The sequence below is a fragment of the Malaya genurostris genome, chromosome 2, assembly GCF_030247185.1.
Source record: "Malaya genurostris strain Urasoe2022 chromosome 2, Malgen_1.1, whole genome shotgun sequence".
In the NCBI taxonomy this organism is placed as follows: domain Eukaryota; kingdom Metazoa; phylum Arthropoda; class Insecta; order Diptera; family Culicidae; genus Malaya; species Malaya genurostris.
The window spans coordinates 121,867,831-121,887,380 of NC_080571.1; the positions used below are offsets into that span (position 1 = coordinate 121,867,831).

The following is a 19,550-nucleotide window of genomic DNA, read 5'->3' on the forward strand; positions in this document are numbered from 1 at the left end:
TTCAATAATCTTCCTAATTTTGAAAGAAAAAAAATACAATAGTTTTTTGTTACGAACTTCTCCCTATATACCAAATAATCCCATAGAACATTGTTGAAAACACCAAATCAATCGGAAAACCATTTTTAAATATACATTCTTTTGAAAATTTCCAAGGATTTTTTGCTAATGCCCTGCTCAAATTTTTATTTTTGGGTCTAATTGGGTAAGCAAAATTTGAGCCAAATAAAAAAAAACAAAATGAAATGAAGAAAAAAAATCGTAATTTCTTCTTTATATCAAATTGATCAGGAGACTGACTTGTCTCAAGCATTTTTGTTATCCATTTCAGATATTAATACATAATGAAAGAAAGGTAATATTATTGATCTGTAGAACATTCAAGATGTAAATTTAATTGTCAAAAATGTTACCTGTGATTTTGACACTATTTGCGTAATTTCTACGATTCGACTTCGGCTCATCAGTACCTCAGCAGTTTATGCTGAACTGCTTACGCCTCCTTACGGTCCAACATAAGCCACTGAGCAGACGTAAAGTTAATGCTATTTGCATATACACTTTTTGCACCGAAGTGCCTTGTCTCTATGTGCTACAAAGAAATAACTGAGCGCCAGGAAATTCAAATAACTATATCTCTGAAAACATTCGAATTACGACTTTGAAACTTTGCAATTGTGTTTTCAGATAATATATGCATCAAAGTAAGCCCTTTTGAGGACAAATAATTATTCAGATTTTTTTCAATGCTTTGTAATTGTTATATTACCTAGCAGTTCAACATAAACCGCTAAGCAGATGTAAAGTTTCTGCTATTTGCAGAACACTTTTTTGTTTTGCACCGAAGCAAATAGCAAACAATATACGTCTACTTAATTTATATACTTCGATAACTATCCGACCCCTCCCAGAAAAGTACTATGTCTAAGGGTAAAAATAAAGGATACGGAAGGACTCCCCCTACGTGGAACTTATTTATTCTGATAACATTTACGATATTTTTATGACTAAATAATGGTTTGTAAACTCGACAATAAAACTTTAAAAAAATAAGTATTGTTTTATTTATAAAAACTACATAGAAAATGGGGTCGACTAAACGCAAAATAACAAACAGCAAGTTAGAAAAAATTGCCACCTTTTTCATCTGGAGTGACTTATGCAAAGATTACAGGTACTATACACACCTTAAATAACAATCACTTCTTTAAACGACGTTGACTTGGGTAACATAACTAAAGGCAAAAAAAAATTTCCTCCAAGAACAGCTTTTTCTAATGATCATCGAAACGAATTCGACATATTCCTTGTTTTAGTGTGTCACATAAAAATGATCATACAGTCTATTGAGTAAGAGCGTGTCCACCATAATTTTGAATTACTTTATTTAATAAAAATAAATTAACTATATCATAATGTTTTCAGTTTTGCACGAAAAGTATAGTGTACTTTAGAAAAACGTAAAAACACATTTAGATCTACTGTACTAATGACTGTCTAGAAGCTATTATTTTGATTACTTTCTATATATGGAAATCCTTCAAGGATACCTAACAGTTAACTGCTAATGGTACGAATATCAACAGAGAAATATTATTCCAAGCCGTCAAGAAATGGTTATTCGGCACAAGGTTATCATTTTCTTTGTAATAAATAATCTACCTATCAGCACACAAACCAGAGAATATATAGCAAGCTTGTCTCAATAAAACGAGACAGCGAATTCGCAGAAGATGCAGTTGAATGTACGTCCGGTAAACAAATGGAAGGAAGCAAAAACTAACCACCTGATGACCTTAGAGGCGATTGACCTGCAGTCAAAATTCCCAAGCGTTTAAGTGAGACAAAAGTAACAGTTGAACAAGTGAACAAATTACCAGAACTCAGCGTAGCACATTGTCTACTTCATCCGCCCACGTGTTTCAACCTACGACGGACATTCAAACTAAACCGAACTCTTTTGACTCAAAAAACAAAGTTTTGATCACTCACTGTGTCGCCGGTTTGTGCTAACTTACCAATGACTATTATGAATCACAAAGTTTCCTCTCTATCCAAAGAGTAGCAAATAGTATAAAGGAACGCATAAACGGAGATTATATAAGAGGAATGCTTCTAGGTGCGTAAAGTTCCAGTGAGAAATTGAATGTCAACGGGCAACAATCAATCGAAAAATTAAAGTGCTTGAAAAAATAAATTGTCATGCGTTATTTAGTAAGTGTTACAACAACTTTTTTTTGCAATTAAGAAGAACCGATTGTGTTCATGAAGTTAATAATATCGAGAATATAAGAATGGATATATTATCTAATTGTTCATTGTTGAGTGCATTTATTTATTCAGATTAAATAAATCTGCCAGTAGCTAACCTCGAGATTCCGTATCACGGTAGTGTAAAAGATTCAATGCAAAATGTGTCAAAATAATAGTAACAATGGATATTTGATTGTAATTAATTCTATACCTAAATTCGGTCAAACTTTAGAAAAATTCTCCGGATACCCGAGTGTCATATACCGATCGGTTCAGTTCGATGAAATGAGCAAATGTGTGTGTATGTGTGTTGTTAACAAAGAGGTCGAGGTCTTGGATACAGGGTGGCAAGTGAATTAGCGATTTCAATTTCCCGTTTTTTTCCCGGTTTTCTCGGTGCGCGAGACTAAAAATTCCCGGTTTTTTTAACAGGCTCAAATAGCCTATGTTCAGTTTTTTCAAATATTTCTCTCATTCAAGCTTTAAGTTGAAATCCCATATCCAAAAAACATCGAGAGTTGAGTAATAAGTATTTTTCGGGTATCTGCTTGGAACTACGATTAAAAATCTCATCCACAGTTTGTTCAAATGTTCATATTCTGAACTAACAGCACCATCCAGTACAATGTATTTCATCTTTATTTCGTCTTTTACTTCGCAAGTAACTTTGATGTAACAATAGGATTGAAACAAGAAACATATCTGGCCAACGGTGATGAAAGTGATCAGTCTTGGATTTCACTAAGGAATGAAGCATCAAAATTCTTGCAATTTTCTTGAAAAATCAACACATTTTATTTAAACTTCTTGCTTTTTTCAACAATGCTCTTAAGCGCAGCTTTCACATCATATTCGATTAATGGTGGTATTCTGTAGTTTTCCAGAAATATCATCAGTTATTTTAAAGCCTAATGATGAATTAAATTTAGTCTTACAATTAAAATTAAAATTATTATTTTTCGAATTATTCAATCTTTCTCAAGACTACCACTGAGTCAGCTTTTTTAAGGCTATCTGGAAAATCTTAAACTTATGCAAGTTAGGGGTATATACTAGAAATGGACAGAACCGTCCATTTCAAAGAATTCTTGAAAACTTAATAGTTGTACCGAAAGAATTAGTTCCACTGGACCGTTCTTTCGTTTTTCTGAAACCTTGTATGTTTCTTCGATAGTAATATGAGAGCTACAAATTATATTTTGTACTAAACAGATTTAATTAATAGTGAGTGCTTTTTGCATGTGTTCTACCAATAATCATTCTCTTTTGTTAACATTTTCAAAGTTCGCGAACTTCTACCAGATTCCTCAAATCAGCAAACGTTCCGAAAGACGCAACTTATTTGTATACATATTCGAAGAAGTATTGAGCAGAATAGATAGCTATCATTCTTAAATAAAGAACTCCAGTTCACTCAATCTTCGAGGAGAACTAGTGTCATCTCTAGTGTATTCCAATACTATTTTAGCCTGGTATAGTCTGGAAACAAGTATAAGGTTAAAAATTAAAAATGAATGAACTAAAGAACAACACTCCTCCCGCAAACCCGATTCCTTCTAACAACCAGTCGCGTCTCGTGACAAAATTTACGGGTTGTGCACTGCTTATATGGTATGATATCAGAACCGTTTCGACGTTGTAACTGAGACAGCAATTTGTTTTCAACTTCCATAAGCATAAGCCACCGAAGCCTCTCCTGAATGTGTGCATACAAGTTCTCACAGAGCCTATTTGACCAGTTGTGCAGTGCACGAGGTGCACATGAGGACAAGACGCCACTGCTAACAACATATACGATATTCTTTCAGAGTTGGGAACAAAATTCTTCTAAAATTCTTAAAATGTGTTCTTGTCACTTTGGAAAACAACAACAATCTATGCATCTAGTGACTAAGATTATCTAAATTTGATTCTCCTATCATCGATAATCTTCGACTGCTCCTTCGACATCAATATCTTCGAAAAACATTAAACAGAGATTCACTGAACAGGCTCTTACGAACTCTGAAAATCCAATTTTAGCTGCCAAAGAAGGAAATCAAATACTCCTTGCAAACGGTGGATAAAATAAAAGTCGACAGCTTTGTCGATTTTGTGAATAGGATTCACAAAGGAAGCTGTCGTTAAAATCAATACTAAGATTACTATTATCACAAGATTACTATTGTCACAATTATTGATTTAAAATTGCTGTTAAACCCATACAAAAACCGTTGAGACATGAAGTGTTGGCAAATACAAATATTATTTGTATTTGGTGTTGGCCCCATTTTCAATGGATTGTGCACCATTGAACCTGATGTTTCAAAGTTGTACTAAACTTCTAGTTCAAACACTAAATTGCCTCCTTCTTTTCATGTATTGTATCAGGAAAATCATGATGCTGAAAATCGTTACTAAGATTAGGACTAGTAAATTTTTTCCCGGATTTGCACAAAATTCCTGATTTTTTCCCGGTAAAACCCAATTCCCGACTTTTTCCCGGTTTTCCCGATTTTCCCGGTCACTTGCCACCCTGTAGATATGACTGGACCGATTTTGATCAAACGCTATTGAATGTTTTTTTAATCGGACGATTATTTTTCGAGTTATACGAAGTTTCAAGTCAAAATTTTTTGACAATACTATCACAATTTTTTTTTTTTTTTTTTTTTTATTCATTAATAATATATTTAAAGGCACACTGCTAATGCTCTAAGATGCCAAGAGTATTTTCTTATCTTGATTAACGACTAACTTAAAACTAGGGTATTATCATTAGGGTAGTGACGTATTCCGGTCGCAATGGTCGATTCTGGCAGATTCAGTTGCAGTTGCAGTTGGCGATCGGCAATGGTCGATGGATTGAATGTAATACGAGTGTCTTCCAGATGACGATTCTACGTGGGTCCGCGAGAAACACCCCCAGGCCACGGATACCCGTCGGGTGGTCCGCATGTTGGTCATCGATTGGAGCAGTTTTCCGTGGACGATGATGGTGATGTTACCTAAGAGATTGAAAGAAACATGGAGAAGTAATTTTGTGGAAAACGGAGTGAAAAAAGGGAGTATGGGAACGAATGACTGAATACGACAAAGATCTAATTAGTTGACATCGAGATGGTGGAGAAACGGAGGAAAAGGGAACGAAAAAATTAGTGACAGCAAAAAGATCTTGTTATTTTCGACAGAGATGGTGGACAGACTAGGGATTGGGAGAATCGGGCGAATGTTAGTCTCGAACCTATAGGTGAAGATTATTCTTAGCCTCGACAAGAGAGAGGATATTACGAGTTACACTTGTATATTAATGTGTTTAAGGTACTGGTATATTAGAAGCATATATAAACTAAATACTATCACAATTGACCTTGTATACAAAATATGTTTTGAGACTCCAGACTGAGATTCCATACGGTAATAGCTATCCAACAAGCCATAGATTGCTAAGTTCCGTCAAATTTTTAACGGAGATACCGATATTTATGTGTAAGCGATTTCTCCTAATTTCAGTAGTAGAAGTTTTGAGCGCTGCATGATAAAACGATATTTGTGAGTAAAAAGAAACACAATTTTTAGTACAGTTGTATGCAATTGTTTATAAGCAACTAAAGCACTTATTTTTTTTTACTTAACCATCTTGAGATATAAAATCTTCTTTTTTTATCAGATCCGACTTTCACAGACACAGGGCAATAAGTGTAAAAAGTCCAGTTCAGTTATATCGGCGTTCGGCTTTCGGTCTAGGTAACTAAAAATTTGATTTGGTGCGTACTACGATTTCTTAAAGATGGCCGCACTGATTTTCAAAAATTTCGAATCAAGTGAAATGGCAGAGGGTTATCATGACATCGAACATGTTGTTTGGACATGTGTCGAGTATTGTGATGCCAGGTCCCAACTCATAGGTTCCCTTCGGGCCCGAGGTATACCACCCTTCGTACCAGTCCGCGACGTCTTGGCAACTCGAAATCTTCCTTATATGACTCTCATCTATAACTTCTTGAAAACTATCAATGCTCAAATTTAGTGCTCTCCCTATCTCTTTCTCGTCTACAGCTCTACCGCACTCTTCTTTACGTTGCTGGAAGTATGGCCTGTGTAAACGATGCTTCGGAGCATGCACCTGCCTTGAACTGACTGAGTTGCTGGAAGCTACCCAAAAACGTCACATCAACGTCAGAACACACCAACGAAGCATCCCAATCCAGAATAATCTCTTCATTGCTACAAGCTGAAAAACATGAAGATTCATCGAACGCAAAATGTGTCTAAAAGATGTATGCCACAAACCAATGATGTATTCAAATTTCAATTCAATACTGTGTAGGTCCCACCCTCCCTATGTCCCCTTACTAACTGGGGAGTATGCCGCCCCGTAATACGGCATCCCTTTCTCTCCCCCTAACAACAAGACAATCGGCCACGTTAAGCTAAAGCAAATGAGCCTAATAAAAATTTTATTTGAAAAAAAAAAAAAAAAAGTGAAATGGCTTACAATCCCTTAGATCACCGTTCAATTCTTACCGACTTCGGCAACACTGATTCTCGTATTCCGGATCCGAAAATATTGAGATTAGAGGAGCTCAATCGTTTTCTCAAAAAAGGCAGAACCGAATTACATAAACAAAAATTCAAATTTAAAGACTCATGGTCCCATACAAAATTTCTGATTTTTATAATTATATTTTATCGACGTCAGATTGAGGAATTAACAGTTCGGCTGAAAAGTTCGTATCGTTTAATAGACAGCGATTACCTCTTCATTGCTTCTAAATTTATTACCAGCGAGCATTCTCTTGAGGTCTGAGAACAGGAAAAAGTCACTGGGGGCCAAATCTGGAGAATACGGTGAATGAGGGAGCAATTCGAAGCCCAATTCGTTCAATTTCAGCATGGTTTTCATCGACTTGTGACACGGTGCATTGTCTTGATGAAACAAAACTTTTTTCTTCTTCAAATGAGGCAGTTTTTTTTAAATTACGTCGTTCAAACGCTCTAATAACGCTATATAATAGTCACTGTTGATGGTTTTTCCCTTTTCAAGGTAGTCGATGAAAATTATACCATGCGAATCCCAAAATACAGACGCCATAACCTTACCGGCCGATTGTTGAGTCTTTCCACGCTTTGGGTTCGGTTCATCGCGTGCAGTCCACTCAGCTGACTGTCGATTGGACTCCGGAGTGAAGTGATGGAGCCATGTTTCGTCCATTATTATATATCGAACAAAAAAATCGGTTTTATTTCGATATAACAGCTCCAAACACTGCTCAGAATCATCAATTCGTTGTTGTTTTTGATCGATTGTGAGCTCACGCGGCACCCATTTTGCACAAATCTTTCTCATATCCAAATATTCGTGAATAATTTGCCCAACACGTTCCTTTGATATCTTCAGGGTGTCAGCTATCTCGAAACTTCACTTTACGGTTATTGAAAATCATTTTGTGGATTTTTTTCACGTTTTCATCGGTAACAGCGACGACACGACCTGCCACTCGTCTATCAAAACTGTATCGTAAATTTAACTACCCCTCAGTAACTGGAAATGTCAAATCGAAAACGCTAGTGAATTTTTTTAAACTGGCAGCACAAGTTGATTTTTTGTATTGATTTTGAATAACAGTCACCATAACCTTGGTTACTGCATATCGAAGGCAAGATGAATGTAAACAAAATAAATTTCAGATCGGTTATTATATTACGGAACATTTGAATGGATTTACCTGCCTCGAGCGTAATGTAAAAATTGAAGAGTATGAGTTATGTATTTTATAAAGGCAAGTTCAAGATTCAGGTCTTAGGGACATTGGGATGCATAACTCACTGCTGACTTGAAACCGTTGTGTGATAACAGCTCAGCGCAAACCAACGAGGAAGACATGGAAATGACCGACAACGAGTTGAGCGAGGCTAGTGCTCTACGGTACCTGCATAACGTTTGGTAAAATGATTTCTTTGTGGAATTCCACTAGTAATCCTCGGATAGTGGCCAACAAGGAGAAATACTGTTTCCACTGCTGCGCAATCAATCGACATAAAACAATTTTGACACCGGCATATTACACCGAATCCTACTGCCCAGAAAAGCTAGCAGTTGAAGTGTACGGATGAATCGCTGGAAGCAGATCATTGTCAACGTTCGTTGGTTTCATCCATAGTTTCGATTAAATTCCGAAAATCGAGTTCATTTAAATGCATTTCTGCTTAATTTAGATAAATTTTAACACTAATAGAACTATTCCACCGCTTTCAAAACATGTTTATTTGTTTTGGGGTCCCTTGGTAACTAGTCCATAGCAACTTAAACAGTGTTGCTCGAGAAGATTATTTTTATCATTTACAAGGGGTCGCTAGATTTGTGGTAACTGGCGGTGAATCGTTAACGAACAGCTTTAATGGTGATTTTTCTTCGGAGTGCCTGGTCGTGTCGTCGGTAACAGCCTCTTTTGGACGTCTACTGCGTTCATCGTCTTCGGTGCTCATATGACCAGTACGAAATTTTGCAAACCACTTACGAATTGTTGCTGCGCTCGATGCAGAGTCTGGATAACACTCATCAAGCATTTTTTGGTATCGGCGGCACTTTTTTTCATCAAAAAGTAGAGTTTCATCAACACACGAAATTCCTTTTTCTTTTTTTTTCACAATAACAAAAGTAGCTTCACTCAAAATGCAATATCTCACAAACTAATAATCAGACAGCTGTCAAATTTATACACGTATCTTTTGAAGGTTGGTACTAACTGAAAATGGTATGGATTTAAATCTAGTGGCGCCCTCTCATAGAAACGATACGAACTTTTCAGCCGATCTGTTACCTAGATCAAACCGTCATAGAAGATGATACCAAAAATCGTAAAAATTCTTCCAAGCGTGGCTAAAAAACTATTTCAATTTGTTAGTCATGTTAGTTCGTGGCTTAACGAACCGTTTTGAGTTATGCTGGTCCCTGAATACCGGTTCCGGAAGTATCGTAAATAGCCAACACACAACGGTGACAAAAACATAAAAATTTGAAAACTAACAATACCGACGAATATCAATGCAAAAATATTTGCGGATTGTTGAAAAAAGTGTCATCTCACTGATGAGCGGATTAAGAACTTTTTCAAATATATTTTTAATAAAAATTTCAATATTCGCTTATTTATTGCTTGCCAAAATCACAAAACAAAATGTAGTATGACGTGTTGTGTTAAACCTCAGGGTAGTGAATGACATCTTGTCAAAAAGTTTTGGAACAATCGAGCAACAGTTTCTGTATGATGTATACATTCAGTGTAGCATACAAGTGCGACAAAGGCTTTTGGAAAAATTTGATTTATCATACTGGTAAATACCTACAACTGGTTTGTTCTATCTAGAATTAGCATAGTAGTCGTAAGTCTGAAAATCGGACATCATTTCAACAACACGAATAATCGTGATTTTTGAGAGCACAAAACTTTATTATCGCAATTTAATAGTTTCAATAGAACATATATTGATAATATAAATTCTCTCTCCGGAATCCCTAGAGGTCGTGTGACATCTGGCGAAAAGAAATGTGCAAGAAAAGTCTGCTCCGACTCCTTTAATATACAACTTCTTTTGCGATAGTACAGTTTTGTTCTCCTAGAGCTCGATTCCCTTTTTTTTCTACTTTTATATACCAGATCTTTTAGTGCTCAAGATCTTTCGCCTTCTGCTTTTGTCTAATGTCACTCAAGCGATTGGCAACAAACAGTTTCAACTTTCTTTGCGTTTCGCCTTCGGCTCGTCAGTGCTTAAAGCAGTTCAAGTAGAACTGCCATCTCCGCCTAGCAGTCCAACTTGAACCGCTAAGCAGACGCAAAGTCCACACTACTTATGTGACCCTTTAAGGATATAACACTAGGTGCCATATCCTATCTGACGTCTCGGGCGTAAACGAATGACGACTGGCTACTGGTCGCCGCAGAGTTTGAACATTTAGGGTTTTTTTTGTTTTGTGCAAAAAAGCACATATTTTGTTTCAACTTTCTTTGCGTTTCGCCTTCGGCTCGTCAGTCTAGAAAAGTCACCATTTGCGGCTGAACACCTAAATTTACCTTAAATCTGAACAATATGAAAAGCGAGTTATGAGTTCACATTTCGAGTTTTATCAATATAGGTAATCTTTCCCCAAATGTTTTATATCGTTGTCTTTGTCCAATAAATGTGCTATTCTTTGAGATTTTTGAGGGGCTGGGAGATTGATATCACCCAATATCTTTCTCCGAACAGGACCAGTATAGAGGCCGTGTGGAATTCGACGGCAAAAAATATGTAGCCAAGAGTAGACCTACTGGGTTTCCTGATTCCATGTCGTAAAAAGCAGCAACAACTGTAAAATGTATTTTTTTCTTTCGTGTTATTTCTCGTAATTTAACAATATACGTGGTGCTCAATTTTTATCGAGTACACATATCTTCTTGCTAAGCAAGCTGCTTTAGTGTTTTGTTTGGTGTTTGTTTGATCAATAAGGGATCTGTCCGGGAGAAATTCAAATTATACAGTCTGAATAGGTCTCGGTTCCTTCAAATGACCTAGTCCGTCTTCGACATTTTCAATAGAAATAGTTGAACTGTCTGGGTGTTTACTGTGTACTGGTGATCTAGGAGATCAGGAACAAGTTCAAGATTTGCCTTGGAACTGTTAGGACGTGAGTAGTTACAGAGAATAAGTATCACTATGAGACAAACTGAGGATCACTCAACCAGAGTGATAGTAGTCCGTACGAATCGGTTCATTAGAAAATAAATAGAAATAATCAAAAAAACACAAACATAAGCTAAAAATCTTCATCTTTTCCATTATCATTACACTTCAGTTTAGAGCTAATTGTCGGTCAATTAAAATAACTTAATATTTCTCTCTCGGTAATCAGCTGCCTAGAGATTGAGGAAGAAAAACTACATTTGTTTGGAAATTTATCGATGTAGTTTAAACATTACAAATCAGACTACAACCCTAACATAAACTACTGACGCACTGATGAGCCGAAGGCGAAACCTAGAAATAGAAAATAATTATGTGTACTTAGCACAAAACCGGTACCAAAGCAGTAAGAAAACCCCTAAATAACTACAAATCAGACGCCACTTACGAATAAAATGTCATTTCCATTTTTTGTAGATTAGAGATTATTGTCATAAAATAATTGGGTTTTAAGCTACGATTGGGGATTCGGTTGGTTTCAAATCAATTGACAACCATCCTGAAAATTTAAACTTTACCTAAACGCCTTCTCGAATGGAAACATTACATAAATAAATAGGAAATAGGAGTTAGGTGTCATTGGGAATCGGTATTTGGTAAAATTTTTTATATGTTTTTCTATTATATATATATTAGTTTCGAGGTTGATTACACATTAGAGACGGTCGGGTAAGCAATTTCTTAAACCAGAACCCGACCCGTATTCCATAAAAATGAAAAAAATAGTCACCCGTATCCGACCCGAACCCGACTGATATATTTTTATCTGAACCCGTGCCGGACCAATACTTTTCGGGTTCGGGTTCAGGGTATTTGAACCCGAAACCCGACTATCTCTATTACACATCAGAGTTTAGCTTAGGAACATCGCGTGTGGTTTTTTTTTAAATAGTTAGATCGTATTATCCACCAAAACAAATCCTGACCATTTCCGACACTTGTAGTGGTGCAGAGAATTCCTCGGTCACTAGTAGCAACAAGTGTTGAACAACTAATACCGTTTTCGTTTTTGAACCTAGACGCGGGCTACTCTGACTCCGAGTAAAACGAACACGTGGTACGCGCCCTAAACAACAACTCATGAAAAAAAGAAAAAATAAACAAACTCGGCTGGATGCGTGGTGCGACCCGAGAAAATTTTCAGAGCGAAACTACGCGATTGGAGTCCGATCTAGAGCGACCTCAGGTTGCTAAAACAAACATATCAAACGTTTTTTGGCGACTCTGGGTCAGCTTTCGGGCTGCTCTGATCAATAAACGAAAACGGTATAACATTCCTTTCCTTCCTACAGTGACCTACATGGGCGAGGCCATCTACGTTATATAGCTTTCGAATCAGTTCGTCGAGATCAGCAAATGTCTGTGTGTGTGACAAATAATGTCATTTAATTTTTTAAAAGATGGCTAAACCAATTTTCATAAACTTAGATTCAAATGAAATGTCCCATGGTCTTATACAAAGTTCCCGAATTCTATCCGGATACGACTTCCGGTTCCAGAATTACAGAGTGATATGAACCAATAAATGCAAATAATGTCACTAGCTATCATCAAAGATAATTGAACCGATTTCCACCAACTAGTAAATATCAATTTCTTGAATATTGTTTCATAGGACCATGTCATGATTAGTGAATTCCATTTGCTAATAAATTTCTCTAGTTTGTGTGCGGTGCCGGAAGTACCGGAAATAGTGATCAAAAACATTAAATTGGAACTCTTACAATCAAATGAAGGCTCTTACAATCCCTTAGGTAACTGTTAAATTTTATCCGACTACCGGAAGTACCGGAAACTGTGGCGAAAAACTCCAAAATGGACCACAAGTTGTTTTCTCAGAGACTGCAAAGACGATTTACAAAAACTCAATTTCAAATAAAACGAGCTATAGTCTCATACAAAATTGCTCAATTTTATTCTAGTCAGACTTTCGGTTCTGGCATTACAGGGTGATGAGTTTTAAAAATCGCAAATGATGATACCAAAAACCGTTATGAATTTCCTAAGTTGGCTAAAACAGTTTTTATTTTTATTTTTATTTTTTTATAAAAATTGTTTTTTCAGGCCAAGCTTTACGTGGCCGAATGAGCCATGTTTTTATTAGATAAAATAATTTTTTACCGTTGGATCTCGTTGTCACCCTTTTTCTAGGGGGAGAGGAGCTTCCATTTTTATCTTGCGATGATTGAGGGGCACTTTATCCGTGGCTCGTCTTGTCCTCCATTGCCGCATCGGTGGTATCGTTGTTGGTCTCCGTTTTTTCTTCGTTTTCCTTGTAACTCGCATTCATGGGTTGGTTGTTAGTTGCTGTAGACGCGCCTTGTTGTGCATTAATTGCAGGTGCTGGTTGGTTTGATGGTACAACAAGAGTACTGCGCTCACTAGTTTCCGTTGTTGGGCGGTTGCCCTTGTTTTTGTTTGAAAATGTCCTTTTCGCAGTTTCAGTGCAAGGCGTAGTGTTCAGGTTGTTCACAAAACTGACATGTAACCAGTTGATTTTCATACGTACACACGTGCGTTTTACACGGATGTATCCCGTCTTGATCACAAATGATGTAAGATGGAATTGCTTTACGTAGTTGCATACGTCCCAAGTAGCATGTTAAATTGCTGTCCTGTATATTTCTACGGATTGTGCAATTTATCAAGTTAGTTTATATCACTATTCTAGTAGCTGTTGTGTTATGGAAAAAGCGCAATTTTTCTGTGTTGTGCAACATACTTTCAAGTTCATCCGTTATTACGAACATTTATTCACAACGATTGTGCAACTGATACAAAAACTCATGCGTCGATCCCATCAAAAAGGCAGTAATAAAATCAGCAAAAAAACAATTGTGAAACTCGTGTAATCTACTACGTAATGTAAACAAGAAATATAATGACGTTTATGAAAACATAACAAACATAATTTCTAATAAATAAGTTTTACATTTCATTTTCAATATAACTGCTCTCAACACAAACATGGATCTTGTAAAATAATCTGCTCATAAAAAATGATAATGCTACATATTGTAGAATTAATCTTTTGTGTTTTTGTGAATGAAAAATCGACAACGAACTGCATTTTTATGGTGAAACATGTATTCGTACACCCGAAATTTTCAAGCGCCTTTAAATTAACTTATTTTGATGATTGTACACAAATTTCTGTGAAAATAACAGTCTATTATTTTTGATGAGAATCATCGGAATGGTGTTTAAAATACGTGTATTCAAACATTCTTTGAAATTCTCAGATGATTTTAATCAAACTAATGTGTAATGAAACCTGGAAAATCTCGAAATGATTTTTCTGAAATATTTTCCAATATGGCATCGATTGTAACAGTGAGTTGAATAGAAAATGGTTCACCCAACGTAATGACATATATTATCTAAATAACAGGAAACATTAACATGTTAATATTTCGGAAAGAAATTCTCTACGTTTTGTTTTTTATCAGTTTTAATCTTCTAGTTGAATTAAACAACAATACAGTTAGTCATTTATCTTAGAGGTCCCGACTTTTGTGATACGCACTGTAAGTATTATTTTGGCAAGTACGTGTGCTGGAGTTGCAAAAACAAGTTGCACAAGCGGTAATATATAACTATGGGAGTAACTATGATGAAATTAACTTTTCGTTTAATATCTTTGGAAAGTGATGTCAGGTCTGCTTTTTTTTCGCGAGATGAAATACAAATACAAATTATCTGATTGATTTTTGTTTTCATTACCTATACAGCGTTATGCTGTATTCCTGCAACTTTTATGATAATAATCTCATGTATGCAAGTTTTGCGTTCAATTCAAACATCTTGCACAACTTTTGTGCAAGTTTTGAATTGTATATCAATGTTTTTCTAAAACTGAAGAAAACTTCGCACACTGATCTAAAAATTCATGAGGCAGTCAAAACAATGCGGTCTCTGCAGAAATATATTTTTTACAGCAAGGTTATCAATTCGGCTTACCAATTTTTGCCTTGCGGAGAGCATCAATCATTTAACTAATTTTTCTTCCACAAGAGATTTATAGCAATTTCGACGTATATTGTGCCCGGTACAATTATGACAGCCGTTTGAAAAGTTTTTGATAAGTTGCAAAATTGTTATAGTTACTCTCGTTTTAGAGCTTCTAGTGAAACATTAACAAGTTGGTGATTTACTGCACAAGTGTTTTAGATGTACTTAAAGTTGTTCTACAGTGATTTTTTCGGTAGTATTGTGAAACTTAACAGTGATAAGTTGCACAACCAATTTTAATATATTTCTAAACATATCCAACATAAATAACATTTCTAAATCGATTGAAAAACATCTTGAAATTTCAATAAGTTACATTTGCTACTTGGGGTACCACTCGCACGCCATTCCGGATACCCGGAAAAAAATTCCGCTATACTTCCCTTTCGATGGAAAGAACTTCACCGTACTGCGAAATACTTTCCCGAACGAACCTATCGCTGGTCTGCGGGGGAAGGTCATGCACGTGTACTTCTATGGCATTATCCACCAAGTACACAGGGATTTTATATTTAACATTGTCATGATCAACACTGTGCACCCCGTTATTAGCCGAATAAAATGCAATTGCATCTCTTTCACGTTTGAACATAATGTACACACAGTTAGACGCCTTGTTGAATTGAATTTTACTTACATCATTAACGTTTAGATGCATTCGTTCCTTAAGCAAGATTTCAATTTCGGTTGCTGCTGGTCTAACTTTACAGCGCTTGAAATCAATACAAATTGAATTTGGCCTTGTAGGCCAAGTTTCAGGCTTTGTTAAATCGTATTTGCCCATTTCGTACACTCTTTTTTTCACTACACTGTATTGTCTTTGTTTCTATCGTCTCGACCGTAAGCAATTGTCGACTGTGTCGGATGAGATGCGAGTACGAACTGACAGTTTTTATTTGTAGGTCATGTTAGTTGATTGCTTATATTGGCGCGAAGGAACTCAGTTTGACATCTTATAGAATGTTTGACAAAAATGTTTGACAAAAACAAATTTCAAAGCTAGATAACAACATGTGTATGTCAACGGAGCTGTATGCGAAATGGGTGACCACCGAGCTCCAAAGCGGAGGTCGATTTTTTTGGTAGCAGATGTTTCAGAAATGCATCTAACGTCAAATTCTGGTATTACCATGAAAAATGAAAAGTCTTCGGGACTTGGAAAAACTTTAGAAAAAGATGGACTAGAATTTGAAAAAATACACCATAGAACAAATACAAATCATGTTAAGAGAGTCTCTTAAGGGGCGGGTAGGGTCTAACACTTTTGAAAAATCATTTATTATTTTCTTTAAATTTTCTTATAGTAAAACATTTCAAGAATTTTCTGTGAAATTTTCAAGCCTATTGGAATGAAACTCTGGAAGTTATGGACTTTTATCTATGGCTATCTCATTCTACGAAGAAGTAAGAGCTCGGCGCATAGACTTCAAAACTTGACAAAACATTCTTGAAATGTTTCATTATAATAAATTATAAAAGAACATTTTTTGAAAATGTTAGACCCTACGGGCTCCCTGGAGTAATTAATTGCTTCCATTGATTTTATAGACAAAAAGCTTCAAACGCGTTTTTCTCGAAAGCAGGTTTTGAAAGTCCATGTCCATCGTCATTTAAAAACTACTGAACCATTTTTTTCAAATTTTGCACACACTTTCTACATATAAAAAACCAGACCCCAACGTTTTCCTTTTCGTTGTTTGTTATTTTGGGGAGGTTTTACAGCTACAAAATGGTGGATTTTTTCGTGAAAAATCATAGTTTTCACTTTGAACCACCAAAAATTTAAAAAAAAAATTAAAAAAATCAAACAGAAACGTTTGGGTTTAGAAAAACTTCTACTCTATCTATGCAGATTTGATTTGTTCACTTCTGATTAGTCTGCGCTGAGATACAGTGGACACCGCAAATCATGATTTTTAAGAAGCGTCTTTAATAATACCTCTTCACCGACTTATTTCTCAATATTTTTTCACGAAATAAATACAAAATGTTGTGGGGACGGGTATAGCTTGATGGGATAGTCGATGCCTATCACGCAGCCCACCTGGGTTCGATTCCCAACCCCGCACATAGGGCCGGAAAGATTTTCTGGTCCGAAGAGGCGAATGACCTTAATGTGTTAAAACCTCTATAATTGAAACAAAAAAAAAATGTTGTTCGAATGGTGCTTTTTATCATGCAAAACATTTGATTTTATTATGTTAAACGATAATTGTGGGGAAAAAAACGCAAAAATGATGATTTTTTTCATCATTTAGACCCTACCTCCTCCCCCTTAAATCGACACTTGAATACTATTTCAGCTGTAACTTTAAACTGTAACTTTAAACTCCTACCGCATTAGAATCCGAAGGTTTTTAAAGTTCCAGAAAATCTTAGAATATCGCTCAGTATAGTGGCGTACCTAGGATAATGAGCGCCATGGACAAAGAAACATTTACATTAGTTAGGAAATAATGTTTTCGTCTTAGTTTTTTTTTGTTTCGATTATAGAGGTTTTAACATTGTGGTCATTCACCTCTTCGAGCTAGAAAAGTTTTCTGACCCTTTGTGTGGGGTTAGGAATCGAACTCAAATGGGCAACGTGAAAGGTATCGACTTACCCATCACGCTATTCCCGTTCTCCTCGTCTTGGTTTTCGGATAAGAGTGTGAATGCAAAAGATGGTTCGAAATGACACAAACTGAGGTAAAAGTAATGAAAATTTTGCATACATTTTCCAAGTTTTATCTACACTAAAAAATAAACGAAATTAAACTAAAAACATACAACATCAAATCACAGGCGAATTGATGCTACTAAATTGATCGTTAGAAATCTTAGCAATGAATCTATCGATTGGCCTTAACTACAACAATCTACTACAACAAATTTTGATTTTTAGCTGACTTCTCGTCGAAATGTATTAACCGAATCCAATACTACATCGGTTTTGGAATCAGTTATTGCATTTCAATTGAAAAGAAAGCTCATTGGTTTGGTGGGAGCGATTGGATAAGTTCAAATTGTAGTTTCATATTGAGTTGTACAATAACATGGTTGGCTCAAAGAAAGCTCATTTTTTGTATTCCGAATTTCAGAGAATCCGTGCGAAATTCGCATAACCGTAACATCCCTAGAAAAGCTATCAACAATAAAGTTATTTGTTTTGTAGGTGTTATTAGCGATACTGGCATCATATGTAGCCGTTTCCTCGGCACTTGGCTATGGTTTACTAGGCGGTTTGAGTGGAAATAGTGGCTACGGCGGATACGGAGGATATGGAGGACACGGAGGATATGGAGGATACGGAGGATATGGAGGATACGGAGGGTACGGAGGGTACGGAGGACATAACGGATATGGCGGATATGGTGGTAAGTAGAATTTGAAACAAAATTTAAAGTTAATATTATATGAAACTATGCATTATGAAATAGGTTACAATCCAGGATACGGTGGATACAACCCTTGTAAGTTATTATGTAAAAACAATTATTAACTTTGAGGAACACATAACTAACCGCATTTTATATTACAGCGTATGGAGGATACCAGGGATACGGCGGATACGGAGGATATGGTGGTAAGATCAGTGTTATTTTCGTCTAATTTAATATATGTAGTATAATACTTGCCATGCTTTTAAATGATATAGAGTATCGGGGGAATTTTGGCTACTTTAACATATTTTGTTTCAACGCATATATTTCTGTATGCAACCAAAATAAAGCATTTCGTGTCTTATAATATCAAAGATTATTCTTTTTTTTTTGAAACATAAGGTATGAATAAGTACATCATTTTGAGTACAACCAAAAATAAAAGCACCGGGCCCGGGTTAACGGTTCAATGCATCTGGTCTCACAAGCCAGTTGTCGTATGTTCGATCCACGACCTGGAAGATTCATAGTGTCAGTAGGATCGTAGCACTAGCCATGCAATGATTCTGTACGCTATCGACTGCGAAGTCTGTTGAAACAGAAAGGTCAAATTTCACCAAAGGAATGTAATGCCAGGACTTTTTTTAGCTTTGGGCCAAAGTATATTAGAGTATCCAAAACACCTCCGTTACCCTCTTCTTATTCATAAGCTAACTCATAGCAATGTTTTATAACGTAGGTTACGGTCCTCATGGAGGTATCGGTTATGGTGAGTGTGAACAATTTTTCAGAACAAAACATCTTTTTCTAAAATGTGTTATTTATTTGTACTCATGGAAAATTTTTTTTCATTCAAGGATATCCTAATAAGTACGGGGGAATCTATAATGGATACGGAGCGTATGGATATAAACCTTACTACTGAGTATGATACTTTGAAATCTTAGAACTTTACAAAATGTGATATTATACCACTGTTGAAAATAAATTTATTGTTTTTGAAATGAGTTTTTGTCTAAATACATTCAAACTAATATAATTGCTGAATATTGTTACATGTTAGTTGTAAACATCAATGAGAGGCACTGGATGCGTGTTGTTTTCACTATTATATTAGGATTATTGTACGAAAAGCCATCTTGTTATTAGAATCTCCATGTTATTTTACAAATTACTCGACTTTCAATTACCAAGGTTAAACACTTTTGTATTCAATTGCTA

General features: G+C 35.9%; 1 protein-coding gene across 2 annotated transcripts; it reads left to right on the top strand.

Moving 5' to 3' along the window:
* The first annotated feature begins 1,741 nt into the window (after window positions 1–1,741).
* On the top strand, window positions 1,742–19,333 carry LOC131431108 (uncharacterized). Of its 2 annotated transcripts, none has more exons than XM_058596612.1 (6): window positions 1,742–2,214; window positions 18,122–18,323; window positions 18,387–18,419; window positions 18,488–18,532; window positions 19,069–19,098; window positions 19,187–19,333. In XM_058596612.1, exons 1-6 carry the CDS (start codon window positions 2,203–2,205, stop codon window positions 19,252–19,254), a joined length of 390 nt encoding a protein of 129 aa, XP_058452595.1. In that variant the 5' UTR covers window positions 1,742–2,202; the 3' UTR covers window positions 19,255–19,333. The 2 variants fall into 2 exon arrangements, with proteins under 2 accessions (XP_058452595.1, XP_058452596.1); XM_058596613.1 differs by having other exon boundaries at window positions 1,742–2,119.
* The last annotated feature ends 217 nt before the right edge of the window (window positions 19,334–19,550 follow it).